Source organism: Choloepus didactylus, chromosome 1 (assembly GCF_015220235.1).
Source record: "Choloepus didactylus isolate mChoDid1 chromosome 1, mChoDid1.pri, whole genome shotgun sequence".
Classification (NCBI taxonomy): domain Eukaryota; kingdom Metazoa; phylum Chordata; class Mammalia; order Pilosa; family Megalonychidae; genus Choloepus; species Choloepus didactylus.
The window spans coordinates 215,755,625-215,774,260 of record NC_051307.1 but is presented as its reverse complement, the minus strand read 5'-3'; the positions used below and the strand labels follow the sequence as shown (position 1 = coordinate 215,774,260).

The 18,636-nt window shown below is 38.1% G+C and overlaps 1 protein-coding gene across 5 annotated transcripts in view; it reads right to left on the bottom strand.

Annotated features, from left to right (window-relative positions):
- PTPRG (protein tyrosine phosphatase receptor type G) overlaps positions 1-18,636 on the bottom strand; it is a 686,843-nt gene that overhangs the window by 198,151 nt on the left and 470,056 nt on the right. For all 5 annotated transcript variants that reach the window (XM_037799495.1, XM_037799505.1, XM_037799497.1 and 2 more), the window contains one exon: positions 13,867-13,962. In XM_037799495.1, the coding sequence (XP_037655423.1) occupies positions 13,867-13,962 (96 nt within the window). The remainder of the gene's footprint in view (positions 1-13,866; positions 13,963-18,636) is intronic.

The following is an 18,636-nucleotide window of genomic DNA, read 5'->3' as shown; positions in this document are numbered from 1 at the left end:
ACACAAAGAGCTAAGAAAAATAGAATCTGATGTAAAAACGTGTCCAGGCAAGTCAAGGCATAGGAATGTTTCAGAGCTCCAAGGAAACTCAAAGCAAGGGGATTCAATGCTAATAATTTTCTCAAAAGACAGCTGTGCTGTCATAGGAAAGAAATATGTGAGCTCCAAGTACTCTATTAATATCACATTTGGATGCTTACCTGTTGCAAGTTAAAAGGCAGGAAGAATACAATCTATTATGGAAGTTTTCTCAATCTGTGTTTCCTAATCCCTCACAAACCACAAGAGTGCATTCTTGAAAAATACCATGATTGGCAAACAGTGTTAACAAGATCAAGGTCTCATACAAAATGGGGGATCTTGGGAAGATCACAAAATGTGTCATATGATAAATGAAAGTAGTTTCTTCCTAGTTTGTGAACACATCAAGTAAAGACGGTTGAATGGATTTTCACCAAATGTGCAAGTTCTGTGCAAACTGGTCTATCTTAAAATGTAACCTGTGTGGTGTATATGACATTGACTTTGGGTGTGTAGGTTTCGGAGGTGCTCGAGAGGTTGGCAGGCATCAGAACAAACTGAGGTGAAAGAAAGCCCTGGACTTTAGATAGATAGGAACCTATCACATATATTAAAATGCTGCAGACAGAGAAAACAAATGGTAGTGTCAATGTAAATCTTAAATACAAAATAAAAAGAGAATTGCAAGCTGCTGCTCATATGGGCAACTCTATGTAGCAGTGCCACAGAGGGAGTAGCATCAGGGATTAATATAGTTAAAGATGATTATTAATTCTCTGGGGAACACCTAGATGGCCAGGTAGTACAAAGATTTCAAAAGACAGAAGAGCAAATCTCTAAAATTAACAAGCCTCAACAGCTTCAAAATCCTGCCCTGGGAAGATACATAATGCCACAGGAATAGTGTAGTCCTGTGATTTCTTGAGGCAGATAAGCTTCACAAGGGAGTTTCACTGTTTTCTTTGAATATTTCAAACTATTCTCACTGATTTGAGTTCAAAGGCATTTGCACATGCTCTCACCTTAGTTTACTTTTCTTATGTCTAAACAGATATTTTATAAATTGGTTCTGGTTTCAAAAATCATTGCAGTGTCTGGGAACAAACATCCACCATGGGCTCTTTAATTTAAAGAGGCTAAAGTGAACCTGAATACCTAGAAACATGTGGGATTTAAATATTTTGGCTTGCAAATTTTTTTCACGTTATCTTGGAATCCCGGTTGACCAAACCTTGGTTGGCCAGGGACTACTGGACTTTTCAGGCCTGGGATAATTAGTTACTCCTATGGCTATCAGCCTACAGAATAACCAAATAGCCTTTACCACCCTCATCTACTGAAATTTAAAAACTCTTGTGTCTTCAATCACTTGATAAACATAAAGCAGGGTGTCTCAACCTTGGACTGACATTTTGTTTCAGATAATTCTTTGTTGTTGGGGGCTGCCCAATATATTGCAGGATGTTTAACAGCATCCCATACTAGATGCTAGTAGCACCTTCCCCCTCCCCCCAGTTATGATAACCAAAATGTCTCCAAACATGGCCACGTGTCCCCTGGGGGACAAACCACCCTCACTCCACATTGATGACTACTGCTACAAAAATAGCTAATAAATGACTGTTCAAGTCTTTACCTGATTCATTCACACTATCCTTATCTATCCACACCATTCATTCAATATGCTTTATAGCCTTTTTATAAAAGGGAGGAAATTAAAGACAAAAGCTGTCATCAAATCTAAAATATAATTATAGGCACAGAGCCCAAGAGAATTCAGAATAGCACCAAAGGTTTTACCCATAGGCAAAAAGAAAAAAAAACCAACAAGAACACAATTGTAGTTATGTAGGGAGGAGGGGCAAGATGGCGGCATAGAGAGGAGTGGAAGCTAAGTAGTCCCCCTGGAACAACTACAAAAAAACAGAAACAACTAATAAATAATCCAGAATAACTGCGGGGGGACAAACGAGACCATCCACTCATCATACACCAACCTGAATTGGGAGGAATGCCCGAGAACACAGATAAAATCTGTAAGTAAAACCTGAGGATCCAAGTCGCGAGACCCCCTCCCCCATGGCCCGAGCTGAAAAGCCTCGTGGTGCCAGAGAGAAGCTCTCTCCCAGCAAGCGAATATAGCTCAGCTGAGCTCCAACTGGGGTTTTAAGTAGCGAGTGTGAACTGCTCACTACAGGTACGCAGCCCCAAAAAACAGACAGAGGCTTTGGGTGACGACTGACCTGGGAGAGCCGAAGGGTTGCCTTGGACTGGGTCTGAAGGGGACTATCTGTTTCTTTTTTGGCTCAGTGGAGAAAGCCCCAGTCATTTTCAGTTTCCAGGGCTGTGAAGCAGAGAAGGGTAGAGACAGCACAAGCAGACAGAGAGACCACTGAAATGCTAATGACCGCCACCTGGGGGCTCTGTCTTCTCTAGGAGGAAAGGGGTGGGGCCCTTTCCATTCAGAACCAGACCCCAGAGCCTGGGGGAACACGGCCATACCTCCTCACACCAGTCAAGAATTATAGGCTAACAGGCATCACCTGCTGGGCAGAAAAGCACAGTGACCTGAGGCATCAAAGGGTGGAGCAATTTTCTAAGACACACCCACAGAGAAACCAGATACTGAATATTCTTCCCTCTGGGACCTGAGCCTGTTCTGGTCTGGGAAAACCTGATTTGGATAACCAAGGAAACCATGCCTAGACAACAGAAAATTACAACCTACACTAAGAAAAACAAAGTTATGGCCCAGTCAAAGGAACAAACGTACACTTCAACTGAGATACAGGAATTTAAACAACTAATGCTAAATCAATTCAAAAAGTTTAGAGAAGATATTGCAAAAGAGATAGAGGCTGTAAAGGAAGCACTGGACATGTATATGGCAGAAATCAAAAGTTCAAAAAAACGACTAGTAGAATCTATGGAAATGAAAGGCACAACACAAGAGATGAAAGACCCAATGGAAACGTACAACAGCAGATCTCAAGAGGCAGGAGAAAACACTCAGGAACTGGAGAACAAAACACCTGAAAGACTACACGCAAAGGAGCAGATGGAGAAAAGAATGAAAAAATATGAGCAACGTCTCCGGGAAGTTAAGGATGAAACAAAGTACAATAATGTACATATCATTGGTGTCCCAGAAGGAAAAGAGAAGGGAAAGGGGGCAGAAGCAACAACAGAGGAAATAATTAATGAAAATTTCCCATCTCTTATGAAAGACATAAAATTACAGATCCAAGAAGCGCAGCGTACTCCAAACAGAAGAGAGATGAATAGGCCTACGCCAAGACACTTAATAATCAGATTATCAAATGTCAAAGACAAAGAGAGAATCCTGAAAGCAGCAAGAGAAAAGCGATCCATTACATACAAAGGAAGCTTAATAAGACAATGTGCAGATCTCTCAGCAGAAACCATGGAGGCAAGAAGGAAGTGGTGTGATATATTTAAGATACTGAAAGAGAAAAACCGCCAACCAAGAATCCTGTATCCAGCAAAGCTGTCCTTCAAATATGAGGGATAGCTCAAAATATTTTCTGACAAACAGACAATGAGAGACTTTGTGAACAAGACACCTGTCCTACAGGAAATACTAAAGGGAGCACTACAGGGTGATAGAAGACAGGAGTGCGTGGTTTGGAACACAATTTGGGGAGACGGTAGCACAACAATGTAAGTACACTGAACAAAGGTAACTATGAATACGGTTGAGAGAGGAAGGTGGGGAGCATGTGAGACACCACAAGAAAGGAGGAAAGATAAAGACTGGGACTGTGTAACTTGGTGAAATCTAGAGTATCCACCAATTGTGATAAAATGTACAAATATGTTCTTTTACGAGGGAGAACAAGCAAATGTCAACCTTGCAAGGTGTTAAAAATGGGGAGGCATTGGGGGAGGGATGCAATCAGCATAAACTAGAGACTGTAACTAATAGAATCATTGTATTATGCTTCCTTTAATGTAACAAAGGTGATATACCAAGGTGAATGCAGATAAGAGGGGGGGGATAGGGGAGGCATGTTAGACACTTGACACTGGTGGTATTGTCTGATTCTTTATTCTACTTTGATTTAAGGTTATTTTTCCTTTTGCTGCTTCCTAGCTGTCTTTTTTTTTCCTCTTTCTTTTTCCTCTCTACCTTCTTTGACTCTCCTTCCTGCCTTGTGGAAGAAATGTAGATGCTCTTATATAGATAGTGGTGAAGGTGGTGAACACATAAATGTATGACCATGCAGAAAACCATAGATTATTTACTTGGGATGGAATGTATGGTGAGTGAACAAAACCATATTAAAAAAAAATGGGTTGATGACAAAACCTCGAGGGCAATATATTGAGTGAAATAAGCCAGACACATTAGGACAATTATTGCAGGGTCTCACTGATAGGAACTAATTATAATATGTAAACTCATAGACATGAAATATAAGGTACCAAGATATAGGACGAGGCTTAAGAATGGGGAGTGGTTGCTTAGTATGAGCAGAATGTTCAATCAGGATGAACTTAAATGTTTGGAAATGAACAGGGGTGTCGGTAGCAAGATGTGAGAATAACTAACAGCACCGAATGGTGTGTGAATGAGGTGGAAAGGGAAAGCTCAGAGTCATATATGTCACCAGAAGGAAAGTTGGAGGTCAAAAGATGGGAATGTATAAAACTGAATCCTATGGTGGGCAATGTCCATGATCAACTGTACAAATACTAGAAATCACTTCCATAAACCAGAACAAATGTATGACAATACAATTAGAAGTTAATAATAGAGGGGCATATAGGGAAGAACTATATACCTATTACAAACTATATACTACAGTTAGTAGTATTTCAACATTTTTTCATGAACAGTAACAAATGTACTATATCAATACTACGAGTCAACAACTGAGGGGGGTTGGTTAGGGATAGAGGAGGATTAGAGTTTCCTTTTCTTTTTTTTTTTTCATCTTTCACTTTATTTCTTGTCTGGAGTAATGAAAAGTTTCTAAAAATTGAACAAAAATTAAGTGTGATGGATGCACAGCTGTATGAGGGTACCCAGGGGCAAGTGATTGTACACTTTGGATCTTTGGATAATTGTATGGTATCTGAACAATCTCAATAAAAATGAAAAAAAAAAAAAGTATATGTAAACCATCATTAAGGGGGATTGCTATGTGTGGGGGTTTAACTTTCACCAGCTTTTCTAGATTAGTTTCTCAAAAAATGATTGTGATAATAATAATGCATTAGCCTGGTACTTCAATACCAAAAAGCTCTTTCACAAATGTTTTCTCATTACCAAGCCTGTGTGAGAAATGGTTGAAAATGCTAACAAATGAATTAAAAGTGTAAAGACAGTACATATTGTTATACAAAGTGAAAACACATTTTTAAAAAGCTGATAATTTCAGGAAAATAAATGATGGACAACAACAAAAAAAAAAAAGAACACAATTGTAAGTTACAATCTGCAAAATTAAGAGATGCCCTAAAGCACCTATATATAAACTATAACAACTAGAACAAACGATATACACTTCTTCCCCTACCCTCTACAGCAGAAACCCCAACTTTTTGCTTCAGTTCTCTATTAAGAGCACAGAACCTGGGGAAATACTATTGCTGTTGAAATTGCTGGCTCTATCATTTATTGAAATGTATAATCCTGGGTCATTTATGTTGAAAAAAAGCTGCATACCTCAGCTTCCACATCTGTAAAATGGAGGTAATTGTACTAGCTAACTCAAGGAGCCTCAGGGAAAATTAAACAAGATAGTGAGTAGTGAGCACTTTGTCATTAGCATTTTACATGGATTGAGTCCTCAATAATTTCTATTAGTAATATCTGTGCTCCATTTAGAAACACATTTCACCTAGTTTACCTGGCGGAAGGGCTAGAATGAGGGGAGTTGCCACCCATTTCTTCATTTAGTATGTAATATGCTCTCAGCTGAGACTCGTACTGGATCACACTCTGAGGAGAGCAAAGCTAGGAATAATGAAACAACTGGACTGTGAACCACGGAATTTGAATTCTTGGTTTGGTAGACTCCAAAGGTCCATGGGGCCATGGCCAACCACTTGATCTGTCACAGGTTATCTTATCTGTCATTTTATGGGTTATCACCATAGGGTTCTCAGGACCCTCTTTGAGTTTCTGACAATCAGATTCTAGGATTTATAGTAGAACTAATGGCCAAAACAGCTCTAAACTATCATTTAGTGATGCACAGAAGCAAAGGACTTGTTAACTGTCCTTGAAGTACAATGATTTAATTAAAAAAGATTTTCACATGGTCACATTCAAAGAACTCAAAGTCTTTTAATTAGATAATGCTTCACCAATAATTAAATAGTCCCCTGTAATGTCCACCAGGAGGAAATTTGAATTACAGGCCATTTGCAGATAGGAGCCATCCTGAAAACACCTGATAAGCCATAAATTCAATGTCGTACATCCACAAATGTATTCCAAAATTGAAACGGACATTAAGAACGACTCTAGCCTTCATGTAATGGTAAGTCCTATCAAATCAATTAGCTGTTAAAATAGTTTAATTGGAACATATGTATTTTAATTTTTGTGTGTGTATAAGAAAACTCTTCTTAATCAATCCAAAACATTCTGAAAATGTACTTTTAGGTAATGTAGTGTAAGAATTGAACTTATAACTGGATAAAACCAAGGATGTGGAAAATGTGAGAAGGATGATACTCAAACAGCAGCAACTGGAAAGGAACAAATTGAGAATCATATTAGTTTACTGCAATTATCCTGAAAAGCATTCTAAGAAGGAAGTTTTAAACAATCCATTGTCATTCCCCGACTTACATGTTCTTAGAGACAAACATTGTTACTGGCGTTTTTATGGTTCTGTTTTTGTTTTGTGGGAGTTTGGTAGATGGGTAAAATTACCAATCTCTTTTTATTTTCTTCTTTATTTTTCTTTTTACGGAGTAGGTGGCCCTTGTTTCACATTGCCATCAAACCAGTCAAAAGTACAGGGGGAAAAAAAATCCAAAAAACTATAGACTTCTCAGGAATGGTTAAAAATTAAAAAGATATACATAGGTCACCTTGAATAAAAGGAATGGTTTATGTTATCATAGTGGTGGTTTTGCTTTGCAGAAGAAGGAAAAGAGGAAGAAAAATGGAGAAAGGAGACTGCAATTCTAAAACTCACAACTAGGAACTTCACACTCAAAATGAAATATTTACTATTTTTAAATTATACGCAAAATATAATTCTTGGATTTTTCTCTTCATATTTTATATGCTTGACCTGATCCATTCTCCTTTATCTCCCAATGACAAATGATGCATCTCCTGAAGAAATAACTTCAAAGGCCATCTATTTTGAAAATTTACTGCTCCTCCACTGTTTTCAGGCCAGGATACAATTCTGAGGATACTTTTGCACTTTTCATGGAGCATGACACAGAGAAGTTGCTTAATAAATGTTGTAGAATGAAAAATTAAGTTAGCAAATGACTGCATACATGAATAAAATCATTTTCTTTTGTTCACTTTGAGAATCTAAAGGAGAAAAAGGAGGAAAGAGAAAGAAAAACATACACATGTAATGAATAACAGAACAACAACAAAAAAAGGCAAAGAAACACACATACCAATGAACTGAAATGCAGAAACTAACCCATCACTCACCAGACAGTGGCCCCATAAAGGATATGAGCTAAGAAAGAGACATGCAAGCCAGAAAAAAAGGAGGCAAAAATAACTCAACCTCCTCCATCCACTCTCCATTGAGATAAGAGCATTTTGTTGGGAAAATTTATAAAAACACTTGAAGGTGCGTCTAGATATTCTGGTACTAAAACATACCTTTAAGGCCTCTGAATATACTATGACTTTAAGATTTTTAAAGTCCTGTTGCTATTTCACATCTACAGGCATAAATGAAGATACTTCCCTTTAAGGGCACGTTAGACCCAGTGGAGCATCAGGTCAGAGTTATCATCCTTAACAAATCAGCAAACTCACAACCTTCATGTTCAATGTTATTTTTTTTTTCTGCAAAATTGTATGATAATTAATAGACCCATCTCAAGAGTCTTACACTTCCAATATAAACACCTTCTTTTTTAGGCAACCTTACACAGCCACCGAGACATATCCTTTAGCAAAACACAAATCTCTAATGGTATTGTACGACCCTGAGAGATTTCCTGTAACCCAACCCTACTCAGTACATATTTACTAAGCATCAGTTACGGGCAACAAACTGAGATGAGGGCTAGGAAAAAGCGGGTGGGTAGGTGGGGGAGACACAAAGAGAAGAGAAACAAGACATGGGCCACAACCTCAAAGAGTTTGTATTTTAGAATTCTTAGATCCTACTACTCATACTGCCTGTTCCTATATCTTTAGCTGATAGGTTATCAGTGTGTCTCTTTCTGGTCAAAACAAGAGAGCCCAAATATTTCCACTGAATTCAGTTAAATATCTGTACAGCAAGGCCATAGTGTTAGCCACTTATTAGAGATGAATAAGTCAAGACTACCATTATTCAATGATCTCACATTATAAAGTAAGAAGAAAGCAAGTAAAATAGCAGCTTTAAGACAAGATGGAATGCTAAGAGTCACAGGGGTTTACAGGAAGGACAAATCACATATGCCTCTGATGGGGAGGAGGGAAGGTGAAATGGAGGGAAGTGGAGAAAAAGGCTTCTTAGCCAGCCACGGATGGATGAGTCATCAAGAACTCCTTCTGCCTTCTCAAGGGCTATAAATAATCCCAGGTGCTGCCATTTCATTTAATTACTAAGTTTCTCCAGATGGAGAAAAATAATTAAGCAGTCTGCAGCACCTACATGATATAAAAAATGGGTTAGCAACCTGTGAAACCTTTGAGTTTTGAAGTTTCCTTTCAACTATGAAATAAGGGCAGAAATGAAAAGGGGCCAAATGACTAAAGTACAGACCTTAGGGGAAACCAAATCATTGTTGTCATATTGTGAATAGAAATTTAAATGGGAAGAGAGAGGTTCAAGTCTCTGAGTAGAAGCTGAACTGCTAATATGTAAATGAAGAAACCTCAATACAGTTGTCAAAAGGAAATACTTTAAAAAAGACAACCTATAAATAAAACGGGATGTAGTTTATTAAGTTCCTAAATGTCCAAGAAATATATCCATTGACTGGGCCTCTGGATGCAGACATGATAAGATTTTATATCTTTGTGCTTGATGCAAAGATTTAGTGATTGCACCCAAAAAGGTATAACAAGAAGGCTGGCAGGAGAATATTTCTAAATGCAGATACTCTTAAAGAATCATGCATTTGTAATTCCAAAATCCAATGGACTCAAATAAATTACAGGTATTCAAATGACAATGGCATCTGGGCACTGAAACAAATGGGACACACACACCCAAATCATAAATTCAATGATAATTGTGTATTTCATAAAAAACACAATAATGGAACCTATAAAACAGGGACACCAAACTTCTATGAGGATCAGTTTGCAAGACATTAAAATGGTTGCATCATTTGAAGGCCCGTGGTTCTGGTGGGCAAATGGAGGAAAGTGTTAAGTGTGGATTAGTGAAGAAACAGATTTGAAGGAAGTGAATAAAAGCAAAATCAGAACACAATTCAGAGAATGATGAGATAAAGAAATGTAGTCCTAATTAAAGGTAAGGTCATTCTGAGTACTGGATACTCTCTACTCTGTAAACTAAAGTGGAAGCCAATTAAATCATTTTGTGAGTTACTTTAAAAGCATTGTATCCTTCCACAAATTGCCTAATCACGTCACTGTCATGTTAACATTCACATAAACCTGGGTTTTCATTTTTCTTTTATTTATCTAGACACATTGTCCAAATGGGGTGTTATCAGAATAACAGGATATTTAAAAAGAGCATTTTAATGACTTTTTATGTTTTAATTTTTATAGGAATACAAATCAGGCTAACACTAAAGAATAGTACAGGTTCCACTTACAGAAACTGAAAATAATTTTAATTTTTTTTGTCTACATAAATTAAATAACCAGTATTGATTTTCTTCAGCAGATTAACAACAAACTCCTCCATCTCTTGACAATTTCTTATCTTACATTTATTGGTTCATTAAAAAGAAGACCTTAAAATCAAACTTCACCCTGGCCTTTCCCTTTTATCTTCGAGAGAGCTGCTAGTCCAGAGGCAATTTGCGTGAACTGGCCACATTACTACCGTACACTGGAAAACTGTTGTAATACATATTCCACTCACCAATGACTATGAAATGAATGCACCTCTGAGAGCTGAATGGGCCAGAAAGTGCTCAACCATAGACGGCTGCCATGATTCACTTTCCTGCATGGAAGTGGTCCTTCCTTTCTTCACTGGTGCTCACAGAGAGCACCCAGGAGACACCTGGCCATTTTTTGGCTTTGGGAATTTCATAGCTGTTTAACACCGTTCCTCATGAAAAAAGACCCTTATCTGTAAATCTCCCTGGCAAAGGAGGATATGATTCCCGGGGATGAATTGAGACCCAGCTTCGTGGGATTGAGAACATCTTCTTGACCAAAAGGGGGATGTGAAATGATACGAAATAAAGCTTCAGTGGCTGAGAGATTTCAAATGGAGTCGAGAGGTCACTCTGGTGGACACTCTTATGCACTATATAGGTAACACTTTTTAGGTTTTAATGTATTGAAATAGCTAGAAGTAAATACCTGAAACTATCAAACTTCAACCCAGTAGCCTTGACTCTTGAAGACGATTGTATAACAATGTAGCCTACACGGGGTGACAGTGTGATTGTGAAAACCTTGTGGATCGCACTCCCTTTATCTAGTGTATGGATGGATGAGCAGAAAAATGGGGACAAAAACTAAATGAAAAATAGGGTGGGATGGGGGGGATGATTTGTTCTTTTTATTTTTATTTTTCATTCTTATTCTGATTCTTTCTGGTATAAGGAAGATGTTCAAAGATAGACTAGGGTGATGAATGCACAACTATATGATGGTACTGTGAACAGATGACTGTACACCAAACATGATTGTATGGTATGTGAATATATCTCAATAAAACTGAATTTAAAAAAAAAAAAAAGACCCGTATCTCTGTCTGTAGTTATTGAGGTCCAGGCCAGGGGTCATGATGATATTGACATGAGAATGCACAGCCCTTCAGATCTCCTTTATAATTGTCATGAGGAATGTGAGGCTCCCAAGGCATTGTCAGGAAACTTACCGTATTTTACAGAAGAAAACACTGGATGGGTTCAAATTATAACCATGAGCCTCAACAGGGCCACCCACAGGCATTCTCTCCTCTAGGCCAATGTAAGGTTCCTTGCTCTATCAAGTGCCCTCTGTGTTTGTGCTTGTTTTGGTGCTTTGGGAACATTATGAACTTCATTATATCTAATCACAGCAAAATCCGCTGAAGTACCCAAATTGCTTGGAATAAGAGGCACATGAGTTTAAGAAAATTATTCTACTGTATGGAATAAGTCAGCATCAAGGGTACCAAGTTCTAGGCAGAACTTAGATTTCCCTGGATGTATGCTCATGGATCATTCACAGCGTGGCACTCTAGATAGTGAATATGTGGATTTATGAGCTCCAAATCAGAGCTCAGCCTCTTTACAAATGGGGGAGTTTCTCTACTCACCTTTTTCCAGCTGTTATCACATGGGATTGTGCCAGTGAGGAGATCCCAATGGGCAAAAGCCAATGATGCTTATTTTTTGATGTAGCAGCTAGTACTATTCCTGCCTGGCACAGAATCAGTGCTGAATAGATGATAACTACTTCTTGAATACCAAAATGTGAGATTTCAGGTTCGAATTTGGACTTTTTCTATATATATCAAGATTTCTCTGCTTATTTCAGGGAGAAATTCTACGCTCCTGAATTTGACATTCTTAGAGATTCAAAACACTAACTGGACTGCCAAATTAAAATAACAATTATACTTTTTTCTTTCCACTGCTTGACACAGTGTGAACCCAAATGTATAAATATATAGTGTGAACTTATAAGGAAAACAAAGGAAGCAGCGCAACACAGCTGCTACCTAAATAAAACTCTGTTCTATTTTATATTATCTGCCCTCTATTTTGGGTCTATAGGATAGCAAGCCAAAATTTAGATGAAAATACCTGTTAAGTTTCTTTGTGTACTTAAAAAAATCAAAACCTAGATTTTGAGGGTTTGCTGAGGTCTGTGCTGGAATGTCCACCAATGTGTCCTGCCTGCCTCAGATTCTAATTGGTCTTATATGTATTAAGCTTTTATAGAGCTGGAAAAATAGAAGGTAGACCATGTTGTGAACCGGTCCTTTCAGTATGCATGAACACAATTTTAAATTTTATTTTCCTTTAAGAGAGGTTACCAATAAAGTAGAACCTGGTTGGGTTGGGGGTAGGCTTGGCAGAGAAGGAGGTGAGGATAGATTTGACCGTGGGGCTTCAGCAGTACAGACCTAGCTACATAAAAGGCAGCATGCCAAGAAGACGATGACAGAAAATGAGGGATTAGCTAGGTAAGCAGGAGTTTGGAAGAGAGCTTGAAGTAACTCCAGTGTTGCCAAAGGCAAACCAATCACACTTTAGGGGTCCAGAGAAAACCCAAGTGATATGCCAGCAAACGTGCTGGTGCAATGAGCTTGTGACCGGCTACTAGGTGGGGACCCAAAGTTTGAAATCCAATACAAAAGCCAAGGTTGATGACCTTATCGTTTCTAACATCTGAGCAGAATATTTCCTTTTCAAATCTTCACATATAACCTCCCAGTTGATCCTACCTCCTAGAAAAGGGAGAAGAAAGAAGGAGTTGAGAGGGAGGGAAAAGCAATGGAGAGAACTATGAATTGAGTGTCACCCACTAAAAAGAGTAGTCAAATTAAACATACCCCAAACATAAAGGGTTTCATTCTAATGACAAAGAAGCTGGCAGGAAAAGGCAGATATTAAACACCCGGGTTGGAGAAGGTTTTGATGTCTTTAATATCCCTTTGAGTTGTTAGAAAGACAAGATTTTCCAACATGACACACTATGGTAAAAAGAACACCTGTAGGCAGCGTTTAGGCAAAGCTTAAGGCTGAAACACAAGTCATTTACCTTCTGCCAGGGCTACCTACAAACCCAAAGCACCATGCATCCCAGAGGCAACTTAGGGAAGTTGCCTGTCAACTAGGGAACTTGCTGATCAACACTACTTTAACTGGTTTTGACTTATTAAATAGCCTGGACAGCATTCCCCATGGAAGGAGGCAAGGATTGGCTCTGTGAGCTATGAACATTCATATATGACCTATGAACATTCAACAATATAAACACATTAAAAGAGAAAATGAAAGGATGGGAATTCATAAATGCACTGACTTGGAAATGGTCTCAATAAAAACTTTAGTCACGATGGGGATTTCTGGGAGGGAAAGAAAACGAGTCTCTTCAGAGAAGTGACTGATGCTATTTATTAATCTACTTGCAAGTAATGTCAAATTTTAAAGTTGCTCCAAAGAAAACCACCTTTTTTTTTTTTTACACTAGCCTCTTAATATGCTGAAGGAACCTGTTCAAAATGCTTCAGCAACGAAGGAACTTAGATGATAAATGTGTTCTTCAATCTGTGCACCAGTCAAGTAGCAATAAAGTCAGAATAATTCATGCAAAAATTTTCATTATGTTTCTAAACATACTTATTTACATTTTAAATCACACATTAGACAATACGAAATATCTTTCATTTAGACAGGTGTGAACAAGAAAACAGATGCATTCATTAAACATGGAACAATTCTTTGAAAATTAAAAAAAAAAACAAAACAAAAAACTCAGAGAACTCTCTGGTGGAGGTACTTCAGCCACTGTTAACTTACTTGAAAAAATATGGCCATGGCTCCAATTATTCTGTTTTCAGAAATTGCGATTTGAAAGCTGTCAAAGTCATCTGGGTTGTAAAAGAAAATCTGCATCTGTAAAAGAAACAATTAAAAGGTGTATTAGGGAAATTTTCAAACCTATACAAAGGTAGAGAAAATAGAATAATGAACCCAGATTCTCCACTTATTAAGATTTTGCCCAAAGTGTTCATCTTTCTATGTATTTTGTTTGCCAAAGTATTTTAGAGCAAACCCCAGAACATCATGTCATTTTATCCTAACATAATTCAGTATGCCTCATTAAAACACACCCCTTATCACATGGCCACAATATCATCATGCCACCAAAAAGAAATAACACCGATGCCTACTCATTACCCAATACTGAGGTCATGGTGAAATTTCCCTATTAAGAGGCAAACATACCTTTAAGTAGAAAGCTAAGCCTGTGAGATTCAGTCCTCATGTTAAAATTTCACAAGCTTAAATGGGCATATCTTCATAAACAGCTCCCACACTAATGATGAGAATGTAAAGGGGTTTCTCAGTAGCATCAAGAAATAGCCCAAACAGCATATTTCAGTGACTCCACAAAGAAATACACTGGTAATGATAAAGAATACTGCTTTACATTTCACAGAAAATGTAAAAAGCTATCTGTTCTAGTTTGCTAATGCTGCCAGAATGCAAAACACCAGAGATGGATTGGCTTTTATAAAAGGGGGTTTATTTGGTTACACAGTTACAGTCTTAAGGCCATCAAGTGTCCAAGGTAGCAAATCAGCAATCGGGTACCTCACTGGAGGATGGTCAATGGTGTCTGGGAAACCTCTGTTAGCTGGGAAGGCACGTAGCTGGCGTCTGCTCCAAAGTTCTGGCTTCAAAATGGCTTTCTCCCAGGACGTTCCCTTCTAGGCTGCAGTTCCTCAAACATGTCACTCTCAGTTGCACTTGGGATATTGGTCCTCTCTCAGCTTCTCCGGAGCAAGAGTCTGCTTTCAACGGCCGTCTTCAAACTGTCTCTTATCTGTAGCTCCTGTGTTTTCTTCAAAGTGTCCCTCTTGGCTGTAGCTCCTCTTCAAAATGTCAGTAACAGCTGCACTGTGTTCCTTCTGTTATGTCAGCTCATTTATATGGCTCCACTGATCAACTTAGACCCACCCCAAATGGGCAGAGCAACAACTCCATGAAAATTATCCAATCAGAGTCATCACCCACATCTGGGTGGGGCACATTCAAAAGAAACACTCAAAGAATTACAATCTAATCAACACTGATAACGTCTGCCCACACAAGATTACATCAAAGATAATGGCATTTGGGGGACATAATACATTCAAACTGGCACACTATCCCATTTGTTATTTCACTTAATCCTTTTAACAGCCCCTGTGATCACAGGGCAGAAACTACCACGCTCAGTTACAGGCGAGGAAATGGTGCTCCAGAAAGTTGATGCTAACTTGCCTAAGATTCAACAACTGGGAAGGGTCTAAAATCCAGGTGTTCTTGTCCCAACATTAAATACCTTGTGGCCAGAGTTTCTTACTCAAAAAGCAGAAGATAGATAAATCAACTTAAAATCATTATACAATTTCAATGGATGAATTCCCTTGATATTTGAAGCAGAATATTCCTAAAAGACTTTTACATATGTGGATAGAAGTAACAGATCTGGGTTGGTATTCCAGCTTCCTCATTTACGAGACTTTAGGCAAGCAATTTTCTGAGCATTAGCTTCCTCATGTATAAAATCACATATTTACACTTGGTAGGGCATCAAACAAGTTGCGGGGTTCAAATGAGTCAATGTAGTATTATCTAGTTGTAGCAACACGCCTAGGTAGACCTCAGTTATTTCTTAACAGAGCTCCATCATCATCATCATCATCATTATCATATTTTTAGGTTAACATTTAGCAGACATCATAAAATTTCTAATCAGAATGTGATTCTACTGAATCTCCTAGAATGACCCAGTATCATTAGATCTCTTCCATGACCTCTCGTTTCCCACATTTCCAAATGACACGATGCTATTCTATTTTCTGTAATAGACTGAACATCCACATCACTGATGTTGAACAATAAACTCCCAATGGACAAAGCTAAGTCAGAATGACAGGTAGAAAGAAGTACAGGTCAAAGGTACACAGAACCCTGCTGGCCGAATTGCCCAATATAGTAAGAACAAAGGGGGATTTCTTCGGTGGAGGGTGAAATCAGAGAGCCCAAATAAGGATACTTTCTAGGTATCCAAGAGGATGGAAGAAGACAGGATGATTAGATTCTTTTAGAGGATTTCCTTTTTTCAAGAGAATTCATTTTCTTAGTCTGTGAGTTCCCAGCAATTCTGGCAGTTTCTTACAAATTTGTTGCCTTTAGGTTTGGACAGTTTTAGACACCATGAATTTAAAGGGAAAAATCCATTTAATGAAGTTCAGATTAAAACAGTTTAATACTGGGTGAATTGCTTTGGGTACACTGCTACAGACCCAAGAAAGAAACGCCACACTAGTATATTCAGAAAATTACACTTCACTTTCCTTTTAAAACTCGGGCTCTCAAATGAAGTAGGTTCACAGAAGGCCTTCTTATACTTCAGCCCATGAGCCAGGAATGGCACTGTTTAATGCATCACCTGAATAGTGTGTGATACAAAATACTGTAAGACCTCTTCAAGGGCATTTTCATTTACAACTGGGTAAGGAAATGCATTTTTAGAAAATGTCTTTGAGTCATGGCTCCACCCATCTGAATAATAAAATGTCTCATAAAGAGAACAGTAGCATAGGTCTGAAACATCAATTTTCCCGGCTATTTCCCCAAGTTTCAGTCTCCTGAATTATGTTAACTTTTGATGCTATCTTAAATACCAGAGTAAATAAATGGATGGGGTTTTGAGGAGTGAACTGGATTTTATTGTTGCTATTGAGACAAATTGGGCAGAGGCTAGAAACTTACTTTCCAAAAATGTCTCTGGCAGGGGTTTGGGGTGGCTATCAAGTATTTCAAATATCCCATCAGCTTTCTGCATCATTTCTCGAGAGCCATGCCCAGAGTCCTCCCTTCAGCACTCCCCAAAATGTGTTCTTTCTAAAAATGTGAATCTAAGTGATGCTTACTGCATAGCAATTCCCCTCTTAAAAGTCAGTGCACATAAGCTGAAGAAAGGCTCCACAAAATTGGGCAAAAAAGAGATCTAGTAACTGTGTCACAGATCCTTTACCCAGTTTCACCAGTTAATTGCATGTTATACCATTTACACTTTCTCACTCTCCATGTTCATACCCACACACATCATTTTTCTCGGAATCATTTGGGAGTAAGTGGGAGAAAAGATACCCCTTTTACCATGAACTATCTATCTCAGGGTGTAATTTCTAAGAATAAGAACACTCTCTTACATAATCATAGTATGATTATTAAAATTAGCAAATTTTACATTGCTATAATACTATTTTCTAATCCACAGTCCGTTTCCAAATTTTGGTGAATGCCCAAATTACTGTCAATTACAGATAGTTTATTCAGATCTCAGTCCAGGATTCAATTTAGGATTAAACTTCAGGTTTAGTTTAATTGTCATGTCTATTTTTACTGTCCCCTCACCTCACTTTTCATCTGGAACAGTTCCTCAGACTTTCTTTACCTTTTTTTACTTGGACAGTTTGAAATGAAAAGGCTAATTATTTTGTAGAATTGGGGTCTGTCTGATGGTTTCTCATGATTAGAGTCAGATAATACATTTTGGGTGGGATTACTTTGGCAGTAATGTTTGTCTTCTCAGTGTATCCTAACAGGAAACACATTATATGGGTTTATCACAATTTCGAGCTGTTTATCTGGAATACATGGCTAGATTTCTCCACTGTAACGTTATTAATTTTCTGTTTGTAATTAAGATGCATATTTTAACTATTTAAAATACACATGAAATATTTCTATTGTATTACATACAATCATATCAATTCCTGTTCCTCATTCAACTTTCACGCATTAGTTTTAGTATCCGCTGATGAGATTTAACCATACCTTCTGTACTCATTAATGGCATTCTAGTGTAAGGAAAGCTTTCTCTTATCCACAGTTCATTCATCCACTCATTCATATCCAAATGGACTCTGGAATTTTTTTACTTTATTCAATGAGTTATAATCCATAACTAACATTATTTATTTTGATGCTCAAATTGTCCCAGATTTGCCAGTGAAAGACCCTTCATAAGGATACCTGTTATTCTGAGATGTTGCCATCATTTTTTTTCGGAGCACCTCCTTATTATCTGGCACACCAATACCTTCCAGGATTATTTTGTATTTCCTCTGCTCCACCCCTAGATTTGGTCACTTCTCATGTGAGCCCTGGTTCCTTTTAGTGGGGACTGGTATTTAAAATCCTACTAACTTTAGCTCAATATTTTCCAAATATAATTGAAAATAGAACATTCTGGCTCTACAAGAAAACTATAGCTGAAGGATCAGTGAGTCTATTCCAACCAGAACTCTCCTTGCAAGGGAAGGAAAGCTGGATCAACTCTGAACAAATGAATGTGCCTCTGCTATGCAGACAGCAGTGAGGCATTTAACTGTCTCCAACCACAGAAACAAACTGCATTAAGCCCATCTAAAAAGCTACTGGTAGACTGTGTGCACGAGGGTACATTCTTGGGATCAGTTCTGCCAAAGCTTTCAAAGTTGGGAGTGAGAATCAGAGGCTTGGATGGATCATTCAACTCTACCTTGTGGAATGGCTGGACTGGGAAAA